Here is a 17,752-nt window from a genome sequence, read left to right as displayed (position 1 = left end):
ACAGGTATGAGTATTTGGTATACACACAAAGGCTCAACCGGTTTTCCTAAAAGCTTAAAAAGATAAATAGATACCCACGCACGTGGGCCTTAAACAGCAAGTACATAATTAATAAATTTACCCATCACGACAGGAGCCACCCACTCTCGTTGTAATATTACCTCGGAAGACAAGTACCATGTATAACGTGTATTTATACATACTTGTACGTACGATCGAACGAAAGGTGAAAAGGTATACATATATTATAATACGTCGTGCAGAGTACCGTTTACTCTCGTGCCCGATCCGAGGTCAAGATGCACCGGCTCGTTTCTTCGAAAGTACGATTCGTTATTATGAGTTTTGTGTGTGTATACCTACTTGTAATACCAACGCGAGAGTAAATAAAAGGAAAAAAAGAGACAAAAACTCGGAGTGTCCCTGCAGTTGAGAAGGCAAAATTTTCATGAAGTATAAAATACGATTTTTTAAAACAAATATGTTACATTTTTTTTACTTTTGAATGGTTTAGTGTGTTGATTACTGTTGTGGAAAATAATAACAATACAAAAAAACTCGTGTACCAGAAGCCACCATAATATTACATTAAGTAGCGCCACATTTTTTATGCCCATTTGAAATTCAACAGCGGTACCTGTTACATATTTATATTTACACCAAAAAAACTCGATTGTTTTCGTGTGTCGTCACTCCGCCATCTGTCATCTTTTATATATATATATATATATGCACGTATTTATGCATATGTATAAGGTAATGAACAGCTTCGTGATAACGAATATCTAAATAATAATGTACAAGTGTAACGCAACCGTAGGTGTGTATACTACACTATATTTTTCGAAAAGTACATTTGAATTGCAGAGGACATCGGCACAGCTTAAGGCCATTTGAATAAATGTACTATACAGGAAAATCGTACAGCACACACAACACCACACGTATACTAAATTTTATTACGCAAACGATTGCAACGTTGTAAGTACATACGATTAATATCTGCGGCGAATGAATATTGTACGGATAACATTAAATTGCCCGAAAAATTACATGGAAAATAATCAAGGTGTTTTGCGCAATTCTTATGCGCATCTCTATCGCTCGTTTGTCATAAAGTCATCAAGTTATTGTTACTGAAGTAAAATTACGCTCAAATCGAGCTTAAAAAGTTTTGTACGATAATTATTTGGTACTGCATGTAATTTATTAAATATGAATGCTATACTTATGTAATCTATACAGATGAAATATTGTAGATTTTAACAAAGGATTTAGTTTTTTTTCCAAAGTACTTATTTGTAAAGCAAGTGAGAGACAAGATAAGCAAGGACGCCGAGAGATCCAGTCACGAAGCCGGACTTTGGTATAAAAAAAAAAGAAATTCATCGTGGGTTGATAACGATTTTGAAAAATTCGGTTTACCTCGGGGCTTGACAATACTCTCGTTATAAATAATCTTTCCGTACTTACGATACCTGCACGTACACTTGTAAAAATAGTAGTACTTTCATTCCACTGAGCGAAAAAAGGAGCAGAGAAAGAAACAAATTTAACTTTCATTTGCTCCCAAATACCCAAGCGTACGCGTATTTATGTACGGTCAAAGATCGCGAGTATCCGATTGGCTCGTGTACCACTTTTGCGATACAACTTTCAGATTAACCAAATCGATCGATTAAAAATCCGAGTACGTATATACCTATATACTTGTAACACGAGAGTACCTATATTACGTGACGTGTTCTTCGCCACACGTGTAGAATTATGATGCGAAGGTGCGTATCTCTGCGATTTTTGACGGATACGCACACGCGGGTTAAAGTCCCGGGCCACTGTTGTCGGTTGTGAGCATTAAAACATACATCAGCTCCATCGGGTGGAAGGACTGCGAGAGATATACATTATTTTTGTTCGTAAGATTGTAAGGTTCACGACCACACGGGACATTCATCTATTGACATTTGATTTCAAAAGCGATTCAAAGCACCTAAAAAAATGTGGACGGGAAAAGCGCTTATATATATATATAAAACAAACAACCCACCACGAGCCCGACAGAGATAAGCTATAGCGTACATAAAATGTCATTCGGGAATGATACACATTCGCAAAGGCGCGTAAAAATGTCGCGTAACTCTTATCTCCGTTCGCAGGCGCCTTTATCGTATCTTGCTCGAAAAAAAAAAGCGAGGAAGTTGTCAACCTTGACAAACACACACGCCATCCTCGGCGACCATGTACAGAAAATAACCCAAAAAAAGCCCAGCTTCCTCCTTCCCTCCGACAGAGCCAAAAATAAAACAAGGAACACGTATAATCCACGCAACACTAATAAATTCTCCAAAGGCTCGTAAAGAAAAAAAAAAAAAAAAAAAAAAAAAAAAAAAAAAAAAAAAACCCGACAGCTAGCGACGACAGACACAGAGAGAGAAGCACACAGTATACCATAGTCTCGAGAGTCAGTCAGATTTTCCCCAGAGCAACATTGCACGCACCCGCCCCGCGACGACGACCAGCCCCGTGTGTATATGTAGCGGTGGTGGCGTGCGCGCGCAACCCCTCCTGCCCCTACGCCACCCCCTTTTCGTCCTGCAGCTTATAAACACGCGAAACGGGCACCCTCGCCCCCCCCCCTCCAACCCGAGCGAAGCCCGGTGTTGCGACGTATACGTGTATATATAATATATATATACGTGTGCGTGGGGTGAACGTATGGGCTACATCCCCTGCCCCTCAGCGTTGGTGTATCGATCCTCGGGCGACGTAGGGTGTTATATACGAAAAGCCCGTACCCACTCCACCCCCACCCCTCCGACAACTCTCGCAAAATTATGACGGTGATGCACCCGTGAGATGGCCCTTTTTCTCTCTCTCTCCTTCGATTCCTCTCACCCTCTTTTCTTTTTTTCTCTCCTCATTCCTTCTGCCCAACAAGAGTTACGGGGATGCTGGCTCTCCTCCGTATATACGCGCAATCAGCCGCGGCTCTCGTTACCGTTGTTGTCATGCAAACGCACGATTGCGTGGGAGCGAGGCTGCACCGCGTAAGTGTATATACTTATGATGTGTGGCGACGTGTGTTTACACAGACCCTACCCCCACATATTATATACGTATAGCATTACAACAGCGAACAAGGGCTGGATATGTTTTGTACACCATCATCGCCCGCCATTTCTCCTGTCATTTTTTTCTTGTCTCCCTTTGCATTGTACTTTGCGCTGTGGGAGGAAAAAAAAAAAAAATAATAATTCATCGTCCCTTTTTTCTCTCCAAACTCTCTTTTTCTACTTCTGTATAGGTGTATAATATAATATATATGTATCGAGCCGGCGAGGAAGTTCACGGAGGGGGGCAGAGCTTCCTTCCGCAATCGGTGGAATTGATTTTCCTCTCTTTCCCGGCGAGGTTCTGCCCGCCGTTTTACCTTTTCCTTTTCGGTGGTGTCTCACTCGTTGCGGTCATATTTTTTCTTAAATTTACCAATGGTACGATCAAAGGTAAATAATACATGGACCGGAGAAGGGGGGGGGGTGCTTTTCCTCCCTTTGGATTTTTCACGCGAGGGCGGGGACCACCACCGGGCGTTTTCCCTGCCCTGTGTGTATCTGTCTCCCTCTCCGATGCTGCTCCGGCCGGCGATCGATTACATTTTTTCGCGCTTTTCCACCATCACCCGAGGAAATAAGTTTCGGCAAAATACGCATCTATGTGCTCCCGTAAGGGGCGCGTTATATGTGCCTGCCAGTGTGTTGTACAGCGATGGGTCGCGTGCGGGGAGAAAGAGAGACGAGGAGGAGGGGAGAAACCTCCTTTGTTCAACGCGCTCAGATGAGAGAGGCTGCAGCGCTGCCCCGATGCAACAGTGGCGTCCATACGTCTGCTGCGAGACGATTTTTTTTTTTTTCATTTTTTTTTTTTTTACGCGTCTTACGTTGTACAATTTCGGAGCAGACTTTCCGTTCGTTTACATATTGCGCGTATGGGGTTTTGCACTGTATCGATCATGCGTGAGTAAGATGTCTATGTTTGACACGGCTTGTAGCCAGTGCACTCACCTCGAATGATAGCCGATCGAGCAACAACACTCGTGCTGTTGCTGCTGCCAGGACACGGCAGTCTTTGGTTGTTGTTGTTGTTGTAAGTTTGTTTATACTGACGGTCGACTCCGTTTTTTTAGTTTTGGAGCAGCAATCTTAGCGACAAACTGTAGGGGAAGAACAACTCACTCGCGAATCCGATCGTTGCGGTGATGCACTGTAGGTATAACGTACCTGGAGATACATTAGCAAGTGACAGGGTCGTGTGTTGACAAACAGAGGATGATTGCACCCACGGTTTTTGATTTTTCGTGTAACGCTGACGGAGCGTTTTTTTTCCTCTTCGTTGAGGATGAATTTTTTTTTTTTTTTTCGTGAATAAATTAGGTGTGCAAATTAATACACGACACATATACCCACGCACACACACGACGCTCTTTCCACGCACGTACAAACACCCACGCTCGACGAGGAGCCGAACTCGACTGCTATGCTGAAAGCGCAGAACAGTGGATGAGGGGGAGCCGTATTAATGTTACCGAACGTTGACTAACTTCAAGTCGCTCGAGCGGCAATTCGCTTACGTGTTGAAACAACACTTGAAGTTAGCCATCGTTAGAGAATTTCGCTGTCGGCCTGTACAAGTACAGGAAACTTAAGAAAAAAAAATAATATTAGTGATCATATTAATAATAAAAGTACAGCGCATGCGTAAGCCATTGTAGAAATTTAAAGGTGGAACCTTGGGCTAAGCTCGGTTGCCACACTGCCAACCTTGCCTGACCTGGCCTCCGTGGGATTGTGACACGGTGCTGACTTGGCCTGATTTGGGCCTGACGATCGCCCAATCAACTTTCATCTGCGAATTAGCTTACACTGTGGAAAATTTTAAGTTATAGTTTATTGGCATAAATGTACGATGCGTACAGCCACGTACTCTACACAGTATTTTCATTAAGTTCAAATGAATACGTGGCAGAGACAATTATATAAATCGGAATCGTAGATTACAACATACATTTGCTTGATCGTACAACGCGTCTAAAGTTTCAATACTTACCTATAGTTTTGTTCTTTTGCGCACACTTAACTAGTATATATTTATATTTCGTTTTATTGACATGAACATACAAAATTATACATTTGTCACCTTCTATTACAGGGAAAATTAGAATAATATGGCAAAAACGCCGTGGATAACACAAAAATAATTCGTAAAAGTTACATTGTTTACTAGTTGACAATCAACAATAATTTGTTAAAAGTTTTAAATGGGCCCGCGTGCCCGCGTCACTATCTATGTATATGTCTGTACAATGCAAATGCACATATATATAATAAATAAATGGTTTAGTTTACAATCAACGCCATCTCGCGTTTCGAATTTCGAACTAAAAAGTACCCCTAAAACTCCGAGAAAAGTCCCTAGCCTAATATCACTAGTAACACTAGGCTAGTGGTTTTTGCAGTCATTAGCGTTGTCTGGCGGATAATTTTCCGGGAGAGGCGAGAGATTTAAAAACCCCTAAGTATTATGATAGATAGTGGGGAGCGCGCCCATCTAAAACATTTTACAAGTTTTTGTTGATTGGCAACTAGTAAACAATGTCATGAAGAGTCGATGTATATTTATGTTAGGTGTGACAGTTTACTATGAAAAATTAAAGATTTGAATAAACTAATCTTTAGATGTAAATATTGTAAATGTTACGATTTGTTTTCTTGTTTAATGTAATCGTGGAACTGCACTTACCGAAATTGTCGTTTACACGTCTTGTAGCGATAAATAACGTCATTGAATTATATAATTTAAGATGTTAAAAGGAAAAAAAGGTACTGAATTAACAATTTAGCAGAAGGTATACCTACGGGATGGTTTTTTTCGGAAATAATCAACATTGTAGATGAGGTAAATTCATGTTTAAAAAAATGAATAGGTATATGAGAGGTGGTTGATTAAGTGAAGAGAGCATTTATAAACTGTTACATGACAATGTTTATTCCAACAAAATCAGTGGTAATAAGAATGACAATAGTAATTATAAGAATATGATAATAATAGTTTATGTAAATAAGAATCATATCCAAAACGATAGTTAATAACAGACCAAAAGAGCTCGTAATCATCATGCACTCTTCGATTCATTTGTCTAACATATAACATCAGTCACAATCTCAAATACTCCGAAAACTTTTGTCCCCTGTATGACTAGTTGTGAAAAATTACCCCCTTTTTTTTGTAACTACAACATTTCCCCTTTGTCGTTCTGCACTCATCTTTTTATCACACTCATTGTGCATCTTTTTGTTTTCCATTTCTTTTTCACTTTAGCCATTTCTTTTTTATTTTATCTGCCCTTTTTCAATACAAACATTAAAAAAAGCTGGAATGATTATTGGAAGGTATCTTTAAAACGTTAGGTATCTAGTCTTTAGAAAAAAAAAAAACTATGCAACTACTACGTAGCGAGGTTTCAACGATTAATCCATTTTTCACTTGAGCTTGTTTGATTTTTTTTCCGTTTCAGTATCCAAAAATATGGAAAACTCTTTAAAAAGTCTATATGAGCCGTGTAAGTCTCACCTGAATATACAAGTAGTGGTTACAATGTAAGCAAAAACTATCGACTGCATTAAAAAAAATGCCGATGAACGTAACTAATACGTTTTCAAGTAACGAGAGGGAATATATTGTTTACAAGGGATCGTGTGTTATACGATACATTCGATAATCAATTATTGACAGATAAGGCCACTAGCGGGTGATTACAGATACAATATAAATATTACTTCTAAGCAAAGGCTTGGGCAGTCGTCAGCCGACCGAAATCAGGCAGGATTTGGACACTGTTTTGTTGAGAAAAAAAATGTTAAAATTTTGGATTGCACTCACTTGATATAATGTTTTATTGTCTTTGGAGATTTAAGCTTTAACTTTGTTGTTGCTTAATTAAAAGTAAAATCTATTTACTCAAAAAAATTCCCGCTACAGAATTCCGTCGGCTGATGATTGTATCGAACGCGATTTTTTTTCAAATATATATTTATATGCTTATAAATGATAAATGATTAACTAGAAGGTTTCACAATGCAATTTATTTACCACATTTATATAAACTCTTTGATGACACACTTTCATCTCAGAAAATAACTTACGCACTAGGTATATATATGTATTTTTTTTCATTTATCAGTTTTCCCTTACAATTTGTCTTGCACGTTTATATTTTTATCATCATTACTTGCTAGTATAAGTAAATTTCACGCATACGTTATACAAATATTCTGTAAATAGATTGCTCGTTTAATACCTCGAATATACGTGTGATCTATCTTTCAAAGACAGGCTTTTGTTCTACCATCGATCTACTACTTCGGTATAGAATTCGGAAAAAAAAAAAAAAAACCAACGGGGAGTCAAAAAAGAAACGTCTAACTTTTGAGATCTCTCGTTGCATTTTTGATTTGTTTTTTTTATTTTTCTTATTTATTATTTTTATTATTCTTCTTTTTTTTATCCATGATAAATATATATCTTTTCTTACAGGTTATACGAAAGAGTGTTGTTTTACACAAATTAGTAACACTAGCATCGCTCAAGTACCTTAATTCTCATAATTACAGTGTATTTTAAGAATATATCGAAGTACTGCCTTATCGACGGAGCTGTGCTATACTAACAAAAAAAAACTAATATTCTTTCATGCCACTATACACAAGTCAAAAATCCACCCACTCGTGTATCGATAACTTTCTTTTTGTTTCCACAGAGAAACAATTACACGCATTTATCCTTTGTTTAGAAAAATATATCTAAATTCTGACGGAGGCACTATTTACCCGACCTATCGTTGTCAGTAAATAATCGCATCGAAAGAGCACAGGAGTCGTGAATATCCTGGCTAAAAGAGGAACCCCATCATTTGGTTGTGTTACAGAACGCAGAATTTGAGTTGTAATGTAAAAAATTGAAAAAATATAAAATTTCTCCGTCTTTAAAGCAATAAACTTCCTATTCGCAGTGAGAAAGAGAGAATAAACAGAGCCTTAGACAATAGTGGCCGACGAACAATCGTCCTCGCGAAAGCGCCGTAACAACGCGCACAGACACACGACACGCCGAATCCAGGCACCGCTCACTTCGAGTCGCGGCTCCACCACGATGATCTGCAGGTCGCCTTGTCGTAAATAAGAAGAACGAGTACAAGGCAACCTCTCGCGGCCTTATATCGTGCGTTACAACGTCGACTCGTGGATCACCGATGCATCATGCTCGTCAATTGTGCCGTTTTGTATTATCGACCGCTCCGGATAATGTGGATAGGGCATTAACGTGATTGAAGATGTTTTCCTCAATGATTTTGGTGACGTCTGAAAATAAAAATAAGACGATCGATCGAATCACAACGTCACGAGATGAAACCACTTTCCAAATAACACCAGTCATACCCATTCGATTATGCCTGGCGCGTCATCGTTCTCGTACTCCGACTCCAAAGCCGTCTTCAGAGGTGACGACTCCTCACCATCAAGGTCAACTGTAGCGCTCCTTTTGACAGGCTGAAGAGTTGAGTAATTCCTGCCTCCCCTATTGAAATTGTTCATATTTTTCTCCTCGATGACTTTGTCCTGGCAGAGCGTCTCCTGGCTCTTGCTCAGTTGATTACTCATGTTGTTGTTATTCCCGCTGTTGTTATTATTATTGTTGTTCGTATTAGTGTTTTGTTCGTTCGTGGTATTGTTCTTGTTGTTGAAGTAAAAGGGTGGCATCTTGGATACCCAGTGGTCGAGTCCCGAGCCAGCGGACGAGGTCGACGCCGCCGATGAGTTACCCGTCGACGAGCTCGCCCGACCGCGTTTCTGGTAAAACAGAATGTAAGCGGCGTTGGTCACGAGATTCGTGTCGTTCGTAACAGGCTCGACTCGCGTGTCGTCGAAACAATACCACTGGGTGTCGTAAGGATTGCGACAGAATGCCGTGTAATGTCCACCCTGCAAAACGATCCGAATTAATTTACATGTACCAACTAACCCCAGGATAATATGGTTTACAAACAAGAAACGAACGAACCTGCAGATCTTGTCCATGATGGTTGCAAATGGCGTAGAGGTCGTACACGTTCTCGTCGTTGTTTGGTATGTTGAACTGCCGCGTCCTGGGCTTCTTCCAGGGCGACCAGCCCAAGCCTCCGGACGTCGCGACCGGCGTGTGCGTAGATTGTACCCCGTTGTGTGCCAAATGGGGCGTCATGTCGAAGCCGTAGAGTGGAAAGTCGACGAGCATCGTCAATTTCGACGTCGAGCGCTGCTTGGACTGCTGCCTGAAGCGCTTTAGGTGTATCACCAGGACGACAGGCAACGACCACAGCCCAAGTTTTTTCACGACCTCCTGCTTGCGGTTGCAGTGCGGACAGTGCCAGGCGTCCTCCACTCCCAATGTCTCCGCTCTTGTGTACAAGTCGAAGCACTCCTCCAGGGTGACTCCACCACCTGTTGGGTACATCGTTGGTCTTAGACCGAAGAAATAAAAAGGAAAAGCCGTTAGAAAACGGAAAAAAGCCTGACCCGACTCGGAGCTGTTTTTGAGCTGCTTGACGCTGGCGTGCTCCTCGATCTGGTCTGTGTCGTCGGCAATGATGTTGTACTTGGCGGTCTCGTCCCACTCGAGGATGAGCTTGACGTGCTGGGGCCCCGAGTCGTCGGCGCACAATCCCAGGGCGGTTTCAATCTGCTCGGTGTAGAGCGGGTGCTCAACGCACGGGTCGATGCACGGGTGCTCGTCCTGGGCCGGGGTGGCAGCGGGATCGGCCACGCGGATGTTGAACAGCCCCGGGCCCTGACTCGACGTTAGGACGTCGTCGGCCAAGCAAGCGTGCATCTCCTTGAGCAGGAGCTTCTGGAGATCCTCGTACGAGGTCTCACGTGACACCTGCATCGTGTACGGGCTGCCGAAACGTTGGCGCAGCTCACCCTTCACCAGCACGTTGATCCAGACCAGGAGGATGTAAGCCTGCTCGGTCGGCTCCTTCAGCTGCGGCAGCTCGATGCAGTACAGCGGATCGGTCTCCGTTATCACCGACAACGGCTGGCAGTCCGAGAACGTCCTGTGTGGAACATCAACATGGCGTGAGGTTTTTTTGTTTTTAATGAAATCTAATCAGATTTGCTCAAACTAAAGACCGGGATGATGTAATATAGTCGAGGCGTTGGTTTATCTCGTGATTCAGCCGCGCGCGTCTTCGGCCGATGACTCACGCGCTCCGGTTCGATATAAAATACCAAGTCAAAGATAGAGCTAGCTGGTATTGTGTACAAGTAATGTGTCTTTTTTTCCCCCCCCTTATACGTACACGGAGAGGGTGCAGAGATTACGATGACTGTACAGCAGCTCGAGAGGGAGGGAGTGACTCGTGAGTCGTAATAACAAGTTATTGTGGATGAGGACAAACCTGTGAAAGCCCTCGTCGTGTACTTCGGTGAGCAGCATGTGGTTCTCGTCGACCCCGGTGTCGGTGGCGAGTATCTCCCTGAGCTCCTTGACGTTGGCCGCCTGGTTGACGCTCACGCCGATGCGCACCTGTCTCGGCTGCTGGGACGTGTAGAGGACGTTCACGAAGAGGCTCATCTGGCGGTGGACTTGGGGCACGGGGACGGAGACGCAGAGAAAGGGGTCGAAGGTGTTGGACTGCTTTTGACACCGCGGACAGGTGAGGCTCGAGCGGAACTGGGCTTGGAATACCTCGTGGACGAACGAGTTGTTGCACCTTCGGTGGTTCTCGTACGTTTCGGCGGCCACGATTTCTGGTCTACCGAACGAATTCTGCGGAAAAAGCAAGAGGATGCGCATTAGCATTGCCGACGATCGTATTATAGATCGGATGGGTTTAAAGTCCAGTCGCCAGCATTGCTTATTCTATCATTTTTTTTTATGACATGAGCTCGAAGAAAAAAAAAGTCCTCATCAAAAGGGTCAATTAAACGATACACGGAATGGCTACACTGCGCCGACTATTGGGACTTGCGTTTTTTTTTTGTACTTGCAGAGATTAGCATCTCTCTACTCGAAACAATTGTCCATTTTGACGAGCTCGAGAATAATATGTATTATGGGGAGCGCTTTCAAGACGTACTCACCGGAGTAAACCTATATGTGGCCATTAGCCAAACAATGGGGTACTTTTGCGTTTCCGGATTATTTTCGTGTGTACAGCTGTACGCGGGCGGCGTTTCCGGTGCGTCGTGTGCGCCCCGCGACGACGAAATTGAAGAAAAAAAAAAAAAAAAAAGCAGCAATGGCTCGTTTACCATGGCTATTAATAACCGCGCTGATGCGTCTGCGTCTGGTACACGCGGAGGATGCGAGAGAGGGAAAAAAAAACACGTGTCTGGACGCGCGCACATGTGGGCCCTTTGTCGCCGTTGCCGCGTTTTTTTATCTCCAAGGTAACGTGGGATGTGTCGGCGCGGAAAATGGATTTTTCACTTCAGACGATGGGTTTTGTACGCGTTTCGGAATGACGGAAGACAAGGGACGCTATAGTTATTTACGGGGAAATTTTGGAGAAGTAAGGGATTGAAAAATCGGGTAAAAAATTTGGTTTTCTATGACTGATTATTTTTTTTTTTTTTGTAAATGATTGAGTATACTTTACTGATTTGATAAAATGACATACATTTTGGTAAAAATTATTGGAATCACGATCAAGTCTTTTATTAATTTATTCACGCGAGGTTCGATAAAACGATAATCCTCGGCTCGTGTGACACCGTGTATACACTGTTTTATCGCATGCAGAAAAAAAAAAAAAAAAAAAAAAAACAATCAAGACCGAGGGACGGAGGATTAATTTATCAAAAACGCAAACAGAATCGTACGAGAAAAAAAGGAGAGGCACGTGCGTACACCTCCGCAACCTTGAACCAGACGAAGACGACGATCATACGTGCATTGTACGTGTTATGTGTACATTTTCAGGCCTTTTTGGACATTTTCGCGTGTTTGTCAATACTCATGGATTTGTATTGTCAGTATATAACAAAGTAAATTGAATTTATCGTAACAAAGTCACGCCAATTTGGGGATTGGCCCGTCGACTGTGATTATACCTCTGGGAATCCCTATTTGCCCAACTAGACTGATATTTCGGTACCTATGACCGAAACTGTACCTATATAAAATTTCTATTTTTAATCATAACATATCTTCAATTGTTGACAATGTTTAACGTGTCACTTTTATTTCACCGATTTAGCTAATGACTGGGTGAGTACATGTGGTGAAAAAACTTTGAGATTAGATTTTGCACCTCTAATCACGAAATATATTCTACACGTCATCCTCGATGTTTGTATTAATTAAAAAAAAAAAAAAAAATCAAAACGGAAATCAGATTACAGAATAGAAAAAAAAAAAATTACTCGACGTGAGCACGTTCAGCGTTTCCCTATATTTCCCGAAACCTAATATACTTACAGATGTAGCTTCATCTCGTTCTGTTATCGATCGGCCGGCCTTGAAACTGTTTCGCCGAGGACCAGAACGCGCATCAGGATGCGGCAGCGAATAAAAATTAAAAAAAAAAACTCCTCACCTTCTCCAAAAACAAAGCTCAATTTTACACAGCCCACACAAATATCACTCTCTTTTTTTCCAAAGTGTCTATCAATGCATCACGGCAGTATTATCATACAAATAATCCATTGTAAATTATCGTCCAAGATGAAACATCCTTAATTATTGTATGCATCCAATATATGTATAGGTATCCTGCATGAATTTGTTTTATTTAAATTCCAGCTGAATGCTCCCAACGCGTTATTTTACGCGCATGTAGATTCACACAGTTCCGTACACCACAGCGAGCAACTACATTTTTCATCCTTCTCGCGGAGAAGCTGCTGCCGCTGCGGTGAAAAGTGTCGCGGTGGGTTACACCACCGCTAATTCTCTTGCACTTTTCTTTTGCAACTATATCCCCCCCCCCTCTTGCTAACGTTAATACCCTGCTTTTATATTAATGTTGTTGCGCAGATTCTCCCACCCCTCCCGCCTAACCCAAGCTCGCAATTACCCGTGCCATGGCTCGCAGATTGGGTTGTTATTATTTTAAATGCATAGAGGAGACTCTCTCCCTTACGCTGCGCTGTTACGCATACACACTTTTTTAACTCTGAAAAAACGTATCTAATTAGCGAGGGCTTTTTTTTCTTCATCCCTTCGTACGAAATGTTAACGAGTCTGTCTCGAGGCACGCGAGTTTAGTTAATTCGTGATTGTTGCAATGAGCTTTAGAATTATTATACATTGTTTAATTGAAGCATAAAAACGGGAATCATCAGAAGATGATAAACGATACAATCGTTTTGCAATCGTTTCCTCATGTATAGGCGCGCGCAATTACATTACGACTTCACGGAAATACTCTCTTTTCTGTGGATGTGTTGCATACGTTTATCATTTTTGTATAAGCTTTATGATTACTATATACATAGGCCGTTTACCTTTTGTGCGGGAGGTATGAGTAAAAAAAAGTATGCGGTACGTGCAAGAATTTAATTTTTTTTTATGAAGAAATATTATTGGTGGGTATAAAAAATAGAGATAATATGAGTAATAAAAGGATGTCAACGTAGAGATATGAATGTATGTACGTATATGCGCGAATGTTGGCATCCAACAAACAGATGTATAATATGTGTGTCCAACATCGCAGGTGGAAAATGACAATTGCGGGTAGCGGATTACGCAATACAGCGCACGAAACATTGTACTTTTTCGAGTTGAACAATTGCTACTACTATTGTCTGCTGTCTGCAGTTATATTTAAATATAGACTCAACCGGTACGAGGATGTCAAAAAAAAAATTCTGTACACGTGCTGAAGTAAGAAATTATTAATTTTTCTTTTGTATTGGCGTTTGTAATAATCAATTTGTTTAATAGGAATCATTCTCACCAATAAAATGTCTTTTATTAGCGAAACAATTTTCATCCAGACGAATTTCAAAGAATAAAAGTATAAAGGCACTTAAAACCTCTTTGTTATTATTCAGTAAAATTTTAAGCCGATATAATTTTTGTAAGATTAATAAGTGTTTAGACGGTTAATTAAAATGTTAGTTGAAAAATAGATTAAGTTTTAATCTACAGCATTTGCATAGATATTGGTATTTCGTATAATCTAGTCAAAAAACACTTAAATGTGAAACGTCATCGATATAATGCACACGTATTTTTTAAACGAGATTTAATTGCTCGCAAGCTGGCAAATTAGCTAGATTTGATTGCTAATATATATCTAATGTATATTAGCGTGTTGACAATTAGTGTTGATATCATCTATTTTTTTCAGGAGTAGGTCATACTTAAAAATAATTACTTGCGAGCATTTTTTTTCTCTCGTCGCTCGCACACACGCGACAATTTTTCCGATAGCCAGTCATGATATTAATAAATTTATTGGTTGCGGGTAAAATCCATACAAGTGTAAGAAAAGTCCAAAAATACCGAGCAAACCATTACGCGAAGATTCATAATCTTTCAAATCGCAACGCGAACCACATGTACGTAAATTCTCACGAATTAGAGGAACAAAAAGAAGAAGAAGAAAAAAAAACTGATGAAGACAAAACAAGGGAGACATATATGATATAGCGATCAGTTGCGGTCGAGGTTTCTGTGTATATTACTCGATATTACTCAAGCGTGCCGTAATGTCGACTAAAGGAAAAAAACAAGCCCTACCTATAACGTTTGGTCGCGGTTTTTCTTTGATAATACACGTATACAGCACGCCCTTGTGCGAGTTTAAACTTGTTAGGTGGTGGTGATTGACCGGAAGAGAAATTTGCATATTAGAGGTCAGTGTCACGAGTTTGCCGAAATTGAGGATCATAATTGAATTAACCATTAAATGTCCAAATGTTGTTTTGGGGTAGAAAAACCTGGCATTTTCATAAAAATCAAATCGTTGAAAGTTCCGCCGGACAATTTGGTTTGAAATTTCGTGACAATTGAACAATTTGAACGAACGTTAAGCCACAAGGTGCTGACATTAGCTCAAAGGTCACGGGTTATGTTTCCAAACGGAGGAGGCAAAGGAGAGAGAGTGAAAAATCGGATTAACAGTACAGCCGCGAAATATATATATATACGTTGCGACACGTGGTATCTGATGGTGATGCAATGTTCGGGAGACTTCAATAAGGCGGTAATAGGAGCACATTGTGTGTGTACATATAAAGCGCGCTGGCAAAAAGAAGAAGTTTGTATATATGACAAGTGACGCGGAATAAGCGCGGATGGCTTCTCCTCTAATCAAATCATAAATTGCGCGCGATCGCGCATGTGTATACGCGTATTGTAGTTATTGTACCCTCCATATATACACGTGCAGCGATGACAATTAAAGTCTTTTTGACAACGTGCCTCCCGGTATAGGTGTATTATACATATAAATATAGCCTTGAAAGCGAGCGATTTGCCTTTTATGCGAATGCCCATGTGTGTAGGTACACAATACATGTATACACTTACAAACACGCAAGCCGTGCAAAGATGCATGTGTGTATTGCGACACGTGCGTTTCATTTGTATCAAGAGCAACGCGTGTAAGGTTGTCTCGCGGTTCGATTACGCGTTTGCAAAATTTTCTGCTCCCGCGAACACACGCTCGCGCGACGACGCGCAGGAAGGTCGCGTCTACTGTACTGTACATATTATATACTTATGTGACGTGTATACACCAACGAGCGTGCGTCGGATGCAACTATCATCTATGGATATTTTGTAAGCGCGAGTTCGTGTTTTTTAGCTTACCTCCTCGCTACGAATTGAAAGCTGGTTTGCAGCATCATAAAAATGACGTATCGGTGCGTATTATTAGATTGAAATTAAAAACTCACATCTGTCGATTAAATGACAAATGTAAGCTACATATTGTCGGTGGTTTTGTTGTTTCTTTAAAACAATCATCGTTTTAAAATCCAGCGTAGGGGAGAAATTAAATTTTTCGCCACGAAATTTCGACACCTTCCAAGATCCAGTTACACATACCCTAACGACTTCCTTCCCCCACGTACGACTCACTTGAACTGAAATCCAATTGTTCGTCGATTTAACGAAATAAAATATCGCGAAAAGCGTACATCGATCAACTACTCCAGCCAAACTGAGAATAGTACGTATATATGGCCTATTCGATGTACAATAAGTATAGAAGGGGGGCATCACGCGTATAGGTATTGCATTACTCGATAGAAAAGCGAAGCAGACGGGAAGTAATATATAAGTACCACCTACGCAACGGCAGCAGCAAAGTACCGACCTACCATCGTTCACCCACGCGCGCATCTACGTGTGCACTTTTTGTTACAAAAAACGTGCAGGTCAATCGGTTTGAAAAAAGAAGGAAGGCAGTGCTCTAATGAAAACCCGAAACGATAGGTATAAGGGATATGATCGTGGGATCGGGCAAAAATCCAACGACAGATCTATAAGCTTTGTACGTAGAATCTATAGTATACGTATACACGATTTGCGTAGGAGAAAAGACCAGAGTTCGGTGAATAACCTCGGGTGTACAAGAATAGACGTCCGTATACGGTCGAGAAAAAGGTGCAAAGGTGTCGATTTGATCGATCACGAGTGAGGAGACTCCGCAGCAGTGGGACAAAAAGAGTTTGAATTATATCGACTACATGATGACGTTTCCACCTTTTTTTTCCATTATCTAACTGGGTCTTGCATAAATGTATATACCAAATGTTCTACTCTTTGTATACTTTGTTGTTAACATAATGATCAATGGCGAAGCAAAACTGATTCAGTTCTTCACGTGTGTGTGGAAGGCTCTTCTCTTGGGATTTTCATTTGGAAGAGCACGTGGGCATTGCAACTCGAAGATATATATTTTATTCGTATAAAAAATCAGAGCTTGAAACTATCGGCCATTTACAAGCACATGTGATTTTTACCTGTAGATTTTATAATAAAAATTATCAAGTATCTTTTTAACAGTAAATTTTTACGAATAATACAATCAACTGATTGTTCTGAAGCGTTCGCGAGACTATAAAATAATTTGTTGCAGCCATGATAATTCACGTTAGATAAGATACACGAACAAATTTTAATGGTAATAGATTGGAAAAAATTTTCGCTACTGCTTAATCGTAAGTATTTTGATTGTATTGAATCTAAAGCTAAAGTATAGTCAAATACATCAATAGTAATGGATCAACGAGACATTTTTTTTTAAACAATAAATAAAAATAATTACACTTTGGATGTTAATACTCGCGTGTTCCCCTCAAAGTATCAAACACAGAAAATGTTATATTAAATCTAATGAGACACTGGATTATCAGTATCGTAGTAACAATAAGAAGAAAAACACAACAGCCGAGAAAGATGAGTATATACTTACAGTTAGGAACGAGAAGGAGAATAAGAGATGAAGATGATCTCGAGAGGAGGCACACAACAGTATATACCGCGGGGGGAAGGAGAGCGTGACTGCACGACACATTCCTTACGTAATTTCGTCCGCGGCACTCCTAACGGACACTATTAGCTCGCGCGGAGGGGCCTATTCTTAGACAAACACTCTCGGTGCTACTGCTACGTGTGCGTATCTCGGTTTGAAATTCCTTTGTAATTGAATGGTTGGACTATCGATCGGAGAGGAAAAAAAAAGACATCCATCGAC

The 17,752-nt window shown here is 40.9% G+C and overlaps 2 protein-coding genes across 2 annotated transcripts in view; both read right to left on the bottom strand.

The window, feature by feature from the left end:
- The window catches only part of tty (tweety), a 44,364-nt gene extending 39,850 nt beyond the window's left edge, over positions 1-4,514 (bottom strand). The window contains exon 1 of the mRNA XM_089588534.1: positions 4,062-4,514. The gene's annotated coding sequence lies outside the window, so the exon portion shown is untranslated. The remainder of the gene's footprint in view (positions 1-4,061) is intronic.
- Positions 4,515-6,021: 1,507 nt separating this feature from the next.
- LOC106647602 (ubiquitin carboxyl-terminal hydrolase 31) overlaps positions 6,022-17,752 on the bottom strand; it is a 28,928-nt gene continuing 17,197 nt past the window's right edge. The window contains exons 3-7 of the mRNA XM_089588680.1: positions 10,493-10,863; positions 9,609-10,147; positions 9,115-9,533; positions 8,493-9,035; positions 6,022-8,414 (exon numbers count right to left, since the gene is read on the bottom strand). Coding sequence (XP_089444806.1) covers positions 8,280-8,414; positions 8,493-9,035; positions 9,115-9,533; positions 9,609-10,147; positions 10,493-10,863 — 2,007 coding nt within the window. The 3' untranslated portion in view covers positions 6,022-8,279. The remainder of the gene's footprint in view (positions 8,415-8,492; positions 9,036-9,114; positions 9,534-9,608; positions 10,148-10,492; positions 10,864-17,752) is intronic.

The sequence above is a fragment of the Copidosoma floridanum genome, unplaced genomic scaffold (assembly GCF_036245765.1).
Source record: "Copidosoma floridanum isolate Cflo_tuat_1 unplaced genomic scaffold, Cflo_Japanese_pri ptg000007l, whole genome shotgun sequence".
Lineage (NCBI taxonomy): Eukaryota > Metazoa > Arthropoda > Insecta > Hymenoptera > Encyrtidae > Copidosoma > Copidosoma floridanum.
The sequence above is the reverse complement of the archived record's forward strand: the minus strand, read 5'-3'. Positions and strand labels throughout refer to the sequence as shown.